The 14940-nt window shown below is 43.1% G+C and overlaps 1 protein-coding gene across 5 annotated transcripts in view; it reads right to left on the bottom strand.

Annotated features, from left to right (window-relative positions):
• Nucleotides 1–422: 422 nt before the first annotated feature.
• The window catches only part of llgl2 (LLGL scribble cell polarity complex component 2), a 142681-nt gene continuing 128163 nt past the window's right edge, over nt 423–14940 (bottom strand). For 4 of the 5 annotated variants that reach the window (XM_069929354.1, XM_069929357.1, XM_069929355.1 and 1 more), the window contains 8 exons: nt 14132–14298; nt 10104–10368; nt 9175–9334; nt 6079–6146; nt 5261–5308; nt 5053–5110; nt 3600–3676; nt 423–1016 (listed from right to left, as the gene is read on the bottom strand). In XM_069929354.1, coding sequence (XP_069785455.1) covers nt 1012–1016; nt 3600–3676; nt 5053–5110; nt 5261–5308; nt 6079–6146; nt 9175–9334; nt 10104–10368; nt 14132–14298 — 848 coding nt within the window. In that variant the 3' untranslated portion in view covers nt 423–1011. The remainder of the gene's footprint in view (nt 1017–3599; nt 3677–5052; nt 5111–5260; nt 5309–6078; nt 6147–9174; nt 9335–10103; nt 10369–14131; nt 14299–14940) is intronic. The other variant, XM_069929356.1, reaches the window with a different exon arrangement.

Raw genomic sequence — 14940 nt, 5'->3', positions numbered from 1 at the left:
CCAGAAACGCAGGGTGCAAGCAACAGGCTGACCTTGCAGCGCAGGTCTAATTGACCAATTTCTTTTCTTCTTTGGCTTGGCTTCGCGGACGAAGATTTATAGAGGGGGTAAAGGTCCACGTCAGCTGCAGGCTCGATTGTGGCTGACAAGTCCGATGCGGGACAGGCAGACACGGTTGCAGCGGAAAATTGGTTGGTTGGGGTTGGGTTTTTCCTCCTTTGTCTTTTGTCAGTGAGGTGGGCTCTGCGGTCTTCTTCAAAGGAGGTTGCTGCCCGCCGAACTGTGAGCACTGATCATTTGGACAATGGTTCTGCAAATACCCATTTATTATCCTTTGTCTCCTTTGTCCATCATTTCCACCCCCCCCAATCCCTCACAGCCCAATCCCACCTCTTTACAAACCTTCGAAAGATTGAGCACACTTTGGTTCATTGTGAAAGTGGTTTAATTTATTGTCTGTAGTGCTTACACAGTGGCATCTCATTAAGTTTTTTAAATGACATGATTGGCTACAAAAATAGACTCCAAGGGAGCACCTTTACTCACTAAAACCATCTGTAAATATGAAAATATTTCCTCAATGTTTACTACACATAGTAAAACAATAACAGCAGCCACCAGAAACTAAATTATACATATATTAAATATCACTAAATGTTCTGTAATTTAAAAATTCTATATTCATTCAAACTTTAACTCCCTTAGAAATATCTAAAACCATATAAAAGTCATACAGTGGTATAAAGCTCCCCTATTAAAACTATTTGCACCCAGGAAGTTATTTAAAATCCATCGTTTTTCCAGCGACTGTGCAAAGAGACGGAAAAGAAATGAGGAAAATATTCCAGAGGGTTTGAAGCATAGTGATTTAGGCACTAAACATGCTGTTATCTCCCCTTGTCGCAGTCTGATTCCAGGAGCTGCCTCCTTCCCTAGAGCCACTCCTTATCCAATGGTATAACATGTAGTGTTATGGCACAAATCAGTGTTCTCCCGTCAGTCATGCTGTCATCAATCTGATAGGGAGGAGTAATATAGTTAAAGACAAATACAATAAAACTTCTACTGAACAGATAATGTAGCAGCTAACAAAATGCAGGAAACTTGCTTCTGAACCAATTTGACATGTTTGACTGCTGCCTCCTCTTGTACATGAAAGAGTCCAAGGTGGCCTGTTGGGGACCCCTTGTAAGATTGCAGTGCTATGCAACGGCTAAATGGAGACACTGCCACTTGTTGGAAGGGGAGTGGGTGAAGGATGATACACAGCAGATACTCCCCAACTTATGACTTTAATTGGGACCAAACAATTGGTCGTATCTTGAAATGGATGCAAGTCGGAATTTTGCCCGCCCACACGAGTGGAGTCCCAAAGTTTTAAAGCAAATTTTTAAAATCAAATCCTTTTTTCGTCGTAGATTTGACGAAAACAAAGCTTCCTGAATCTGTTGGTCAACCTTGGCGAATATTTCCACATGCTTACTTTGTTAGTTGGTGTCCTGGGGTCTATAGACTGGGCACAGCCATTTTATTCCTGTGCACATACCTGAGCCTTCGGTTGGCGCATGCGCGGTGGTATTGGAGTTCAGTTGGTGCATGCGAGAGTTAAGCGCCCTAACGATATTGAATTTGCACCCTTTCACACATTCGCCAATCAAACTCAAATAAGTAAACCCACCGCGCATGCGCTAACTGAAGACTCACACATGTACAGGAATCAAGATGACCATATCAACATTTGCAGACAACTAAGGACCCCCAGACGCCGACTAGCAAGTATGCACATTTTGGCTCTTACATGCCTTGTATCCCTGTTATAGTTTGTCAAGTACAATATTAAACCATGTAAATTGTATATATTTTCTTTATATATTTTAAAAAGAATTTTCAGTCGTATGTGCAGATGGACACGAGTCGCATAGGTTGCAAGTCAGGAGTACCTGCATGTTGAATTTGAGAAAGAGAATGTATCCATAAAAGGGTCCACTTCTAAACGGGCCTGGAAATTGTGGGATTTAGCAATTGCTTGCTCACAGGGGCATCAATTAGAATCCCAGGTGATCCAAACAAACAGGCAACAGGAAACATTTTAAAAAAAAAGTCAAACTCAAGAACTGTAGATGTTGGAATCTCAAGTGAACAAAGATAAGCTGAAGGGATTCAGTGGGGTCAGTCAGCAACAGTGGGTAGAGGTTCTCAGTTAACATTTCAGATCAGGACCCGTATCGAGACTACTTATCCAGCAGCAAAGGATCCTACTTTTAGCTCAGGCTAGAGATTGGAACACCAAACAGAGGCCCTAGATTCCATGACTGATGCAGCATCAGAGAAGTGAAAAATAACATTCCAAAGATTATGTAGCCTTTGGCCTTTGCCACCCAAAGGTGGTAACAGTGGATCGGGCACAGCCGGAGTATTATGTGCAGTGATGGTTGTCACACTGTAGGAAGTATGTGATGACACTGGACACGGTGAAGACAAGATAGTTGCCTGTGATGGAATGTTTGTTATGTGGAGAGACTGGGTATCTTTCTTCATACAAGAGTTGCAAAGAGAGATTTGATAGAAGTATACAACATTGTGAGGAGCATAAATAAGAATATTTTCCCCTTGGCAGAAGTGTTTCTAACCAAAGGGCACAGGTTTAGGTCGGAGGGGATCTCGGGAAGAATTTTTTTCACCCCGCGGGTGGTTGGAATTTGGAACTCACTGACTGAAGTGGCGGAGGGAGCAGAGACTCAACATTTGGGTGAGCACTTGAATCACTAAGGGATTGAAGACAATGGACTAAGTGCTGGTAAATGGGATTAATATCGATAGGTACTCAATTGTCAGCGTGGGCAATAGTGGTCCAATGGGTCTGTTTCTGTTCTGCTTCATTTGAAGATCAAGGGCAGAAACTCCAACACCAGCAGGTTCCTTTCTAAATCACACCACCTGATGGGAACTACATTGCAATCATGACCACCCCTTTGTCACCTTGTTTTACTGCTGGAACTCCCCACCAAACAACACACCAGAAAGGCTGCAGCAGTGTGGGTGGTACTTTCTCCAGAGTGGTGAGAAAAGGATAATAAATGATGCTCAAATCTTCAAAAAAAAAATTAAAATATGACTTGATTCGCTGGGGAAGCCTGTTAATGCTAAAAAAAAAAAACTTTATTCCCTTCCCCCACCTTTTTATTCAGGTTTTGTTCATACATTGATGAAGAGCTTGGGCCTGAAATATTGGTGACCCTTTACCAATGCTGCTTGACCTGCGGAGTTTCTCCTGCATATTTGTGTATTGCACATGACCCAAGTGAATGGCCTGCATGAATCAAGATTCATGCTGAAGCTATCCCACCATATTCTTGATTTGTATCTTGTTGAGAGCAGAAAGTCTTTGAAGAGACAGGAAGCAACTCTTTGGCCACAGAATTTTGAGCTATTCCCAAAAACACCGTCCCAGTCATGATCTGCAGAGGGTGATGGCAGGGATTAAGTTGGGTATATACTGTACACTGTCTGGACAAGTAGACCACAAATATTATCCAAAATTGGGAAATTATTCAACTTGTATAATGTGTGCAAAGAGATGGTTCATTGACGATACTCACCTCCATTAATCATTCTTTGGTCCTGGGGCTGTACTCCAGCCACATTCTTAGAGTTTCTGTTTAGATGTCCAAAACTCCTGCAACAGATATGGCCCATCAATCCATTTACCTCCACAGTAGTTAGAGTAGCACTATAAACAAAATCACTGCAACATCTCTCTCACCCTGAAACAATGTCAAGTATCTGGAGGCAAAGCAAACAGCTGGAGGAACTCACAGATTAGGCAGTATCTGTGATGGGAAAGGAACTGTCAAAAGGGTTGTGTCAGAATGATGCATTTAGACAGATGCAGGGTCTCAAGCTGAGAAATCAACAATTCTCTCCATCCCCTCAACACACACACAGCTGCTGCTTGACCCACTGAGTTCCTCTAACAGGAGAAAAACTAAAACTGCAGATTTAAAAAATTTGATTTTAGACATACAGCACTGTAACGGGGCAATTTGGCCCTACGAGTCCATGCCGCTCAAATTACACCCTATTAACCTACACCCCGGTACGTTTTTGAAGGGTCGGAGGAAACTGGAGCCCCTAGGAAATACCCATGCAAACATGGGGAGAACATACAAACAGCGTATTCATTCGAAGCCAGGTTTAGTCCCAGTCACTGGCACTGTAAAGGCGCTGCAATAATTGCTACGCCAACAGTTTAGAAAATTTAAAAAATTGCTGGAGGAACTCAGGCAGCATCCGTGAGTAGAAATGGTCAGTGTTTTTGGTCACAACCCTTTATCGAGATGAAAGTGAGAAGGGTAGAGATCAACTACCTCAAGGGGTGGAAGAACTGGGGAGGGGCTGAGGTGACAAGGTATTAGTGAAAAGGTAGGAGAGGTGGAGAGACCACTGGGGAAGAAAACAGGTTAGATGGAAACAGTGGACGAGATAGATGTAGAGCTGGATCAATGTTTGTGCCATTGGACTGAAGGCTGTTAAGGAAGAACGTGCATTCTTCAAGTTTATATTTAGTCTCACCCTGACAAGGGATGAGTGTGGGAATGGTGAAGGGAATTTAAATGGTTACCTGCTGAGAATTCAAACTTAGAATCACAACACAAGTGTTCAGCAAATCGGTCACTCAATCTGCATTTGGTCTCATTGACATGGAGGAGGCCACCCTGCATACATTAAATGCAGTAGATCAGATTGGACGATGTGCATGTAAAGCTCCGCCTCACCTGGAAGGTGTCTGTGGTCCTGGATGGAGGTGAGCGGGAAGATGTAGAGACAAGGTTTGCACTCTCTGTGGTAACAGCAGGAAGTATCTCAGGGGGTGGAAGGGTATGTGGGTAGGGAAAAGTGGACCAGAGAATCTTGGACAGATTTATCCCTGTGACAGGTTTCTCCAGTGTTTTTAGCATTAAACCTTGTAATAATCCCTGCCACCACCCAGCAGCAGCACTCCCAGTGCTCGTCACTGTGCCCAGTATTGAACTCCCCTCCAACAATACCTACAGTCTGTCAGTTGAAGCAGATTCCGACTCCAGTGTGCTCTGAATTTCTAGCAGAACTCCTGGGAACAAAAGAGTCCAGAGAGATCAAGTTCAACACCTCTTCTCACACTCCATAGGCACATTTATGTGCCCTGTACCCCAACCCCAGAGCTCATTACACATCCATGCAATCATACATACACCCTGGAAAGCTGAGTGAGTGTACTTACTCTCATCATTGAGTAATGCATGTTCCATGATCTCCACTGCCTTCGTCTCTGGAAGATGTTAATGCTAGATCAATCCAAACTACCAGAAACTATTGATTAACGCATATATTATGGTTCATCACAACCTCTTTCATATGGAATTTTGCACAAGTAATGTTGTTGCTTCACACTTCTAGAAGCAGTGTCTCAATCCTGACCTCTGATTCTGAGTGGAGATCGCTCGCTCTCCCTGCGTCTATGAGAGTTCCCTTCAGGTGCTCTGGTTTCCTCCCACATCCCAAAGTGCAGGTCAGTCAATTAATTGACCAGTACAAATGATCCTTTGTGTGCCGAAATGTCCTCAGGAAATGCAAGAATTCTCCAAAGAACCCAATATTATTATAAATCGTTTCCGATTTAGTTTGGAGACAATCTCTCAATAATCTAACCAAATAATGCTATTCTCTTGGTAATAACATTTATGGAAATTAGCAACAATTAGTACTTTGCAACACATCCCAGAAGATTGGCATAGTCCAGTGATTGTCAATTCATTAATGACGTGATCACAAAATATAAAGGAATTGCAATAAATCGAGTCTGACGTCAGAATAAGATAATCTTGGACCAAGCAAGAATTACACCAATACAGTATTCAGATCTGATACAGTGATGAATACCTAAAAAAGGATGATGCACTGAATTATTAGGTTTGATCCATACCCAGACAACCAGTCTAAGAGCCCAAACAGAGTACAATTTGTGTCAATCTCTGCAGTGCTTACGGGCTGTGGAAAAAAATCCCTTTTTCCATTAAGAATGAATTCAGATCAACTTACCGTCACCCTCACTCCCAACACTGGTCTGCCTGCTCAATTTGTAATTCTGCCGTGACTGCACCACTTCCCTGTGAATCAACAGAACAGTATTCTATTAGAGTGTGAGTGGCATTTTTGTCAGATTCAATGGGGACATAAAACATGAGCAGGAGGTACTTGTCTTAGGTGGAAGTCATTGTGGCATTTTGAAAAGTAACTTGCATTTAAATAGCTTTCTCAACCCTTTGTTCCACAGAACCTGAGAGCCAGTTTTTAAAAAAAAGACATATGGCACGGTAACAGGCCCTTCCAGTCCATGAGCCCGTGCCATCCAAATACCCCATTAATCTACACCTCTATGTTTTGAAGGATGGGAATAAACCAGAGCACCCAGAGGAAACTCCGAGACATGGGGAGAACGTTAAAAACCTCTTACAGTCAGCACGGAATTTGAACCTGGGCCACTGGCACCGTTGTGGTAACCGCTATTACAAAACGTCATTTGAACAGACCAGTTGGGTCATGCTGGGAGCTCTACACCACCGTAGTTTTAAGAATTAACAGGTAACAAGCACAGTGGAACAGTTCAAGCTCTTTCTGTTCACAACACAAAAACTTCAGATGGAGCTTTTCCGCATGTATGGTCAAACACTAGATCGGAGTTCCTCAATCAGTGGTCAATAATACGAAGTGCAAACAACCCGACTGCAACAGAGAAAATAAATATTCAATAATAAATAATGTGCAAAGTAAGTGTCCTTGAACGAATCTGATTGAGTTTGTTGTTGAGGGGTAGCAACTGTTCCTGAACCTAGTGGTACAAGTCTTGGAGCATCTATACCTCTCCTGATGGCAGCAGTGAGAACAGAGCACGTCCTGGGTGGTGTGGATCCTTGATGATTGCTGCTGCTCTCTGATGGCAGTGTTCCCTGTAGATTTCTTGATGGTGGGGAAAGTTTTGCCTGCGGTGTACTGGGCTATTTCCACTATCTTTTGTAGGGGTTTCCGCTCGGAGTTATTGGTACTCCGCACCAAGCCGTGATGCAGCCGGTCAGCACACTTTCCACCACGCATCTGATATGCCAAGGTTTTCAATGTTATACTAAACCTCTACAATCTACTGAGAAACCAGAGGTGCTGATGCAGAACCATAGAACCTTACAGCATAGAAACAGGCCCTTCACCCCTTCTTTTCTGTGCCAAACTATTTTTCTGCCTAGTCTCACTAACCTGCACCCAGTCCATCCATGTACCTGTCCAAATTCTTATTAAATGTTAAATTTGAGCCTGTACTCACCACTTCAGCTGGCAGCTCATTCCAGACTCCCATCACTCTGTGTGAAGAACTTTCCCACTAAACATTTCCCCTTTCACCCTTGACCCATGTGATCTGGCTTGCCTCTCATCTACCCTCAGTGGAAAAAGCCCACCTACATTTACTCTGTCAATAGGTTTGGTATGATACCAGAAACAGTGGCAAATTTCTACAGAAGTGTGGTGGAAAATGTGCTGATTGGCTGCATCACGGACTGGTATGGGGACACCAATACTCTGAGTGTAAAGCCCTCCAAAAGGTAGTGGACACAGCCCAAGATATCACAGGCAAACCCCTCCCCACCATCGAGAACATCTACAGGGAATGCTGCCGGAGAGCAGCAGCAATCGTCAAGGATCCACACCACCCAGCACTTGCTCTGTTATTGCAGCTACCATCAGGAAAGAGGTAAAGGTTCCACAAGACTCACACCACCAGTTTTAAAAAAATTTTTAAAAATATTTTACACTATGAACCATATTAACCAAAATACACACAAACATTTCCCTCTTGAATATACACAGTGTCATTTTCTCCCCTTCTTCCCCCTCCCTTCCCTCTGTCCTTCCCACCCCTCGGCCTACCCACTAAACGTTCAACATATACAATACACTAAACCCATTAAACCATGTCATCACACAATGAAAATAAACAAGAAAATTGTGTCATCTACTTTTACACACTGGGTCACTCACACCACCAGGTTCAGGAATAGCTGAAACCCCTCCACCATCAGATTCAAGAACGAACTCAATCAGGGTCTCATTTCAGGACTCTTGTGCACTTTATTGAATTTTTAAAATTCTCTCTGTACTGCACCATTTGTTTACATTCATTGTCTGTTTGAAGTTCTTTTGCTGTGCACTGATTTTTTTTGCACTACCAGTAAGTAGTAATTCTGCCTCGCCCACAGGAAAAAAAAATCTCAGGGATGTATGTGATGTCATGTATGTACTCGGACAATAAATCTGAACAGTTCCTGAAGTCTGGGCAACATCCTAGTAAATGTTCTCTGAACCCTTTCAATCTTATTGATATCTTACCTGTAATTAGGTGACTAAAACTGCACACAATACTCCAAATATGGCCTCACCAATGTCTTATACAAGGTTACCATAACATCCCAACTACTACACTCAATATATCTTCAAGATGACATTCATATAGAACATAAACCATAGAACATTACAACACCTTCATACCTCATGTTGTGCTGACCTAAATATTCCTACCAAACAAAAGTACCAAACCCTTCCTACCTCATAACCCTCTGCTTTTCTTTCATCCATGTGCCTAAGAGTCTCTTAAATGCCCTGAATGTTTCAGCCTCCACCACCACCCCAGGGAAGGCATTGGAGGCACCCGCAACTCTGTGTAAAAATAAAAAAACTTGCCCCTGATGTCTCCCCTAAACTTCCTTCCCTTCCCAGGTGTTTCCTATTCCACTCCAGAAAAAAATATGCTGGCTGTCCACTTTTTCTATGCCTCTCAGAATTTTGTAGACCTCATCCTTCTGTGCTCCAAAGAGAAAAGTTCCAGCTCTGCTAAACTTGCCTCAAGACTGGTTTTCTAATCCAGGCAACATCCTAGTAAATCTCCACTGTATGTCTTGGGTCCAGGAAAGGTTCTACGAGATAGTTATTGCCAGGAATTTAAATTTGCTCACCCTTTCCACTTCTGATCTATCAACAATCACTGGATCATATGTTCTTCCCCTGGAATCACAATCACTTAGAGCACATTAAGACTGGACAAACCAGCAAGTTACAAGACAATGCAGGGGCTATTCACAGAAAGCTTACCTGGAGTTGGGTTGTGTGACGGGTCCATCTTGTGGTATCCTCTGTTGAGAAGTCCTAGTTCCTAACCCCTCTTCAATGTCAATTACACACCTTGGTTCCACCACCCACTTTGAGGAAACAGAGAACCTCTCAAACTCAGAGGGAGAGATGAGGTAAAAGCCTGTGAAAGCAAGCGAGTTTTGGTCAGTGTTACTTCTGGCTGTGGTTGAATCTACCAGAGAGCAAGTTCAGGGATGATGGGGAGCTGGCTGAACTCTGGCAGCAGGTCAGAGGGCAGTTAGGGAAGTGATATGGTTCAGGTTAGGGACACACAGCACACCCCCCCTCCCCCCAGTTACTTGGTTTGTTTAATAGCAAAGTTGAGATTTAATTTTAATATTGAAATTAAAAAATTTTTTTTAAAGACGCATAGCACAGTAACAGGCCATTTTGGCCTATGAGTCCATGGCACCCAATTATACCCAATTGACCTACACCCTGGTACATTTTGAAAGTAGTTCAACTACTGACTGAGGTCTTTGAAATTTCACCTTTAAAATGTCACATGTGGGCTAACAAATTATTACACATTGCTTCCAAGCAAAAAACAGATTTTCCAGTTTTAAATTTAGACATACAGCACAGTAACAGGCCATTTCAGCCCGTAAGTCTCTGCCACATAATTTACACCCAATTAACCTACACCCCCACTACATTTCTAATGGTGGGAGGAAACCAGAGCCCCCAGGGAAAACCCACGCAGACACGAGGAAAGGTAAATTCCTCATAGCACAGGATTCAAACCCCGACCCAAATCGCTGGCGCTGTCAGCACTAACTTACTATGCCACAGTTTAGTTGAAATATTGCCAATTAGATGCTTAAAATTCCATGTTCCAGTTTGTGGCTCGAGTGCACCCCAAATGCTGGCTGGCACTCCGTAGCCCTTACCTTGGCCCGACTTTGTGAAGACGCAGGATGCAATTCCACTCACATCCTCTTTCCTGATGCACTCATACCGAACTTGATTTTTGAGGGTCGGCAGAGAGATGACCTGGATGTCACCAAGGTTCGTTAGCACCAGAAGTCCATTCTCACTGTAATCCTCTGCTCGTCTGCTGCTGAAGTTCGCTACTGACACTTTCCGCACCCGGGACCCTTCTATTGCAGTCAGCTTCAGCTTGGTTTTTGTGGTGACTTTCGGTAGTGTGAATAGCTGTCAACAGGAAGGAGCAGAGTTAGCATGCCTCACTACACAACTAACCATGACGGGGTAGATAGGTAGGTGTAGAATGGGCTTTTTGAACTAGAACTCTTTTGCCAGGTCTGGAGGGTGAGGAAACCGAGCTGGTCCAGCCACAAGCCATCTCCTGCACAATGTCTGTTTTAGGGTGGGCATGAAAGCGGTCAAGGATAACTGTACACCCACCCCACACCTTCTGGAGAGGTGGCCATTACTGGTAGGCCACCATTTTATTGCCACCCCTGATTACACCTTGAGTGACAGTGAGCGATTTTTGAACTTCTGTAATCTTTCCGATGAAATTCCCCACAGAACTGCTGAATAGTGAAGAAGTGACAAATTGGGACACGGTACAACTTGAAGAAAGTACAATGGCGCGCAGCATCTCGTCGAAGCTACTCTAAGCCGGTAGTGGTGAGGTGACTGCTAAGGCAGGATTTAAGGCTGAAGCATTGACTGCCAAAGAGAGCAAGTAACTTTGTTCTGGATAGGGCAGCACAGCAGTTTGCACAACACCATGACAGCACCAGTGACCCAGGTTTGAATCTGCTGCTGTCTATAAGGAGCTTATACGTTCTCCCTGTGTTTCCTCTGTGTGTTCCAGTTTCCAACCACCCTCCAAAATGTCTGGGCTTTGCAAGTAAATTGGACTGCATGGTCTTGTGAATTGGGAAGACCTGTTACTGTGCTGTATGTCTAAATTTAAATTAAGGTTGTCTCAGTCCAGAAACAGGCCCTGGAGTCCACCTAGTCCATGCCAACCTATTTACACTAAAAATACATTAATCCCATTTTTATTCTCATCTACACCCCCATACACCAGGGGTAGTTTACTACAGCCAATGAACTACCAACCCACGTCTTTGGCGTCTGGGAGGAAACCCACATGGTCATGGGGAGAATGTGTAAACTCCACACTAACAACTCTAGAGGACAGGATTTAATCAGGGCCTTTGATGCTGAGGCAGCAGCTCCATCATTGCTATCCCACCACACTCCCGAGTTGTACCCCCTGGGTTGTGGGGAGAGTGAGACAGACTGAGAAGCAGGATTTGCTCAAAGGATGGAGGTCCTTGTTGCTGGTGTATAAACCATGTTGGAATTTTACAAAGAGTGCACTTTCCCAGGTGAAGCTGGGTACTCTGGGCACAAAACCTATGCAGGTTACTACCAGGTATAGGCTCACATCTCCATGCAGGGTCAAATTGAACACTGGTTCAACAACTCAATTCTTTTCAATGATAAGGAAGAGACACAGGAGATGGGGAACATTCAGGTGAATTCTTTCAACATTTGCTGGTGTGGAACTTGTGCAGACTCAGACATGCAAATGCTCAAAGCATGGACGTGTCATTGCTGTAATCATTGGAAATTTATAACATGGGAGCAGGCCATTCCCTCCACTGCCAGTCAAAGCCACCCAGATTAACTATTCTCTGGCATGACATCCTGCTGTTCAAGTGTACATCAAGGGCTTTCAATCTGGTGAGGGTTTCTGCTGCTACCTCTCTCTAATCCTTATACTATTTGCATTAAATCCAAGCTTGTTTTTGACTCCCTTATCTATGGGAAAGAACTCTCCTTTTTTAGCTCCTGAACAAAAAGAACAGCCCTGGCTTATCCAATACAACTTCGTTGAAGTATATTACCATCCGATTGCACAAGTACAACCTGACAAAACAGCCTTCTCTGACCCTCAGTGTAAAACACGCAGACAAACAACCAAACATAACACACACAGATGAACAATACATACTTGGGACAAACAAAGAAATAAATTTTGTGTGGTGCAAGAGTCTTGGATGTTTAGTGTGAACGGTTCCCTTGATCGTTCAGCATTCTTACTGCCCCTGGGAAGAACCTGTTCCTCAGTCTGGTGGTGCCGGCTCTGATACTCCTATATCTCTTCCCTGATGGGAGTAGATAAAGATGCTGTATGCAGGGTGGAAGAGGTCCTCAACAATTTTTCACACCCTCTTCAGACAACGATCACGTTGATAATGGGGGGTGGGGAAAAGAGAGACCCCAGTGATCCTCTGCCACTCTTATGGTCCTGTGGATTGACCTCATCCATTTATCAAAGGCATGAGGGTGAAAATGGGGAATTATAATTACCCAAATGTTAACTGGAATACAGTGAATGTAAATGCCACAGAATCCCCAAATTGTATTCAGAATTCTCTTCAGTGAGTATTCACGGTGACTATGGTCATTTGTTAATGATCCATCCTGCCTTGCTGCACATGGTACTAACTGCTTCATTAACAGAATCATTGTGAATGAAATTCTGATGGGAGACAAGTTTCCCATTTCATACCACATGGAGTACAGGCCTCATTGAAGGTAATTAGGCTGATACATGGCGAGGAGACACCTGCAGCTGTATCATGACACTCAGCTGACATCTCCATTCATGGCAGATACCTCTACACCCAATTGACCCTGCACTTGCTTCTTCCCCCACTCCACCTCGATTTCTCACAGACTTCAACTTTTCTTAAAGCTTTGTAATATGCTCCCTTGACATTATCTGGTTACTTGTTTCCAGAAGTTGTTTGAGACCAGTTTTTTCCTCAAATAATTTCTCGAATGAGATCTTCCTCCTAAGTAATATAAAAAACAAAGAATTTGGAATTGATTTGGAGGATGCACAAAAAAGATTTGTTAAGATAGCTCTAGCCGTAGCAAAAAAATGTATTATGTCAACCTGGAAATTGGAAGATAATTTGAAAATACAACAATGGTATATAGAAATGAATAAATGTATTCCATTAGAAAAAATAACATATAGTTTAAGAAATAATAATGAAATATTCGAACAAATATGGGAGCCTTACATGAAACACAATAGCGAAAACCTTCCGGGGACAATCACTACCTAAGTTAACGGAAGGAAAAGGAAATGAAAAGAATGGACTCAGTGGAATTTCTGGTGTATTTTTATTGAATGACAACATTGTCTGACTGGTTTAATGTATCCTAGATTTTGTACCTTAAATGGACGGGAGGGGGGAGGTAGGGAGGGTGGGATGGGAGGGGGGGGGGGGAGAAAATGGCACTGTATATGTGTGAAAAGGAAAAAGTGTGTATCATGGTTAATGTGATTTATGGTGTGAAAAATAAAAAATTGAAAAAAAAAATTTCTGGAATCAAAACTGCTGCTATGTTTGAACCAAGGCTATAATGAAGTCTGGAAACAAACAGAACCCAAGCTCAGTCCCAGCCAGTGTCCCAACCTGAAATGCTGACCTGCTCATTTTCCTCCACAAAGTCTGTCTGACCTGCTGACCTCCTCCAGCAGTTTGTTATTACATGCAAGATAGCATTCACAAGTTACTGGTGAGAATTAAATATTGTCTCAGTGCATTGTCAGTATAGAGGACCACGTGGACTGGTAATTTACCTTGCTCATCCGATCACTGACAAATATCATAATATTATGATGCAATTTTAATTTAAGCAATGCAGATTCCTCCATTTCGAAGATTCTGAAATAAACCATCTTTTAAATTTGCTCAAAAGCCTAATTTATCAATTGAAACCAGAAACCCCAGCAACGTTCAAGATCTGCGACATTGTATTTTAAAACAAGATTGCCAGTATTTCTGTCAAACTCCGATCTAAAACCCTTTGAGTTGCAAATATGCATTCCGTTAAAGACAGGAAGAGCACCGAAACAAAGACCCAAACCCAGACTGTTCAATAGGAACCTTCTGATGGGGATTCATCCAATTACCTTGAACTGTTCTTCAGATATGACCAGCAGCATATGGTTCCCATGCATGTCAGGGCTTTTGGAGAGGTCATGAGCTGCTTCCAGTGGTTCAGGGAGAAGAACTCCTCGACCATCCAGAATAAAGATCCCAACCACAGGGGCTCTGTGCATTAGCTGAATTTCCTTTGCTGTGAAGACAGTGGAATAAGAAAGCAACTGAAATAATTCTGGAGTTTCACCTCAATTTCTGCAGAGATTTTGTTCAGGTAAAAGAAAAAAAAATTAATGTAATATTTTCTTCTCAAATGAAGGAATAAAGATGAATATTCTACTAGACAGAGAAACTGTCATTTGGCTTGCATACAATTTCACTTAGTCCAATATCTTATTCCTTCAATGTGGACCTGTAGGCTTAAATATATGGTCAATGCATTCCTCCACGATTGTTTGATAATCCATTAGCTGAATCAAGCACTGTTCTGTTTGATCAGGGAACAAGAACTCTGGAAACCCCCACCATGGTTGATGGGTATCAGGGGGCCCTTTTAGAGTCAAAAAATGCGTCTGTAAAGGTGGAGATTCTCCGCCCTCACGTCACTGACCCTCCCTTCATAAATGCTCCAGGAGTGGCTCCAAGATGCGACTCTGATCCTTCCAGGGGGTAGTTCCAACAATGGAGCGCTTCTTAAAATGCAAGCAGCTAGCTCAGGGCAGGCTGATGACATCACAATGACACTATTAGCCCACAGCACAGGACCTAGTTGAGTCAAGACCTGCGCAGACGCTGCCACATTAAGGTAGTATATCCCTCTTGGATGAGAGGTCATCAC

This window comes from Narcine bancroftii, chromosome 3 (assembly GCF_036971445.1).
Source record: "Narcine bancroftii isolate sNarBan1 chromosome 3, sNarBan1.hap1, whole genome shotgun sequence".
NCBI classification, from domain to species: domain Eukaryota; kingdom Metazoa; phylum Chordata; class Chondrichthyes; order Torpediniformes; family Narcinidae; genus Narcine; species Narcine bancroftii.
The sequence above is the reverse complement of the archived record's forward strand: the minus strand, read 5'-3'. Positions and strand labels throughout refer to the sequence as shown.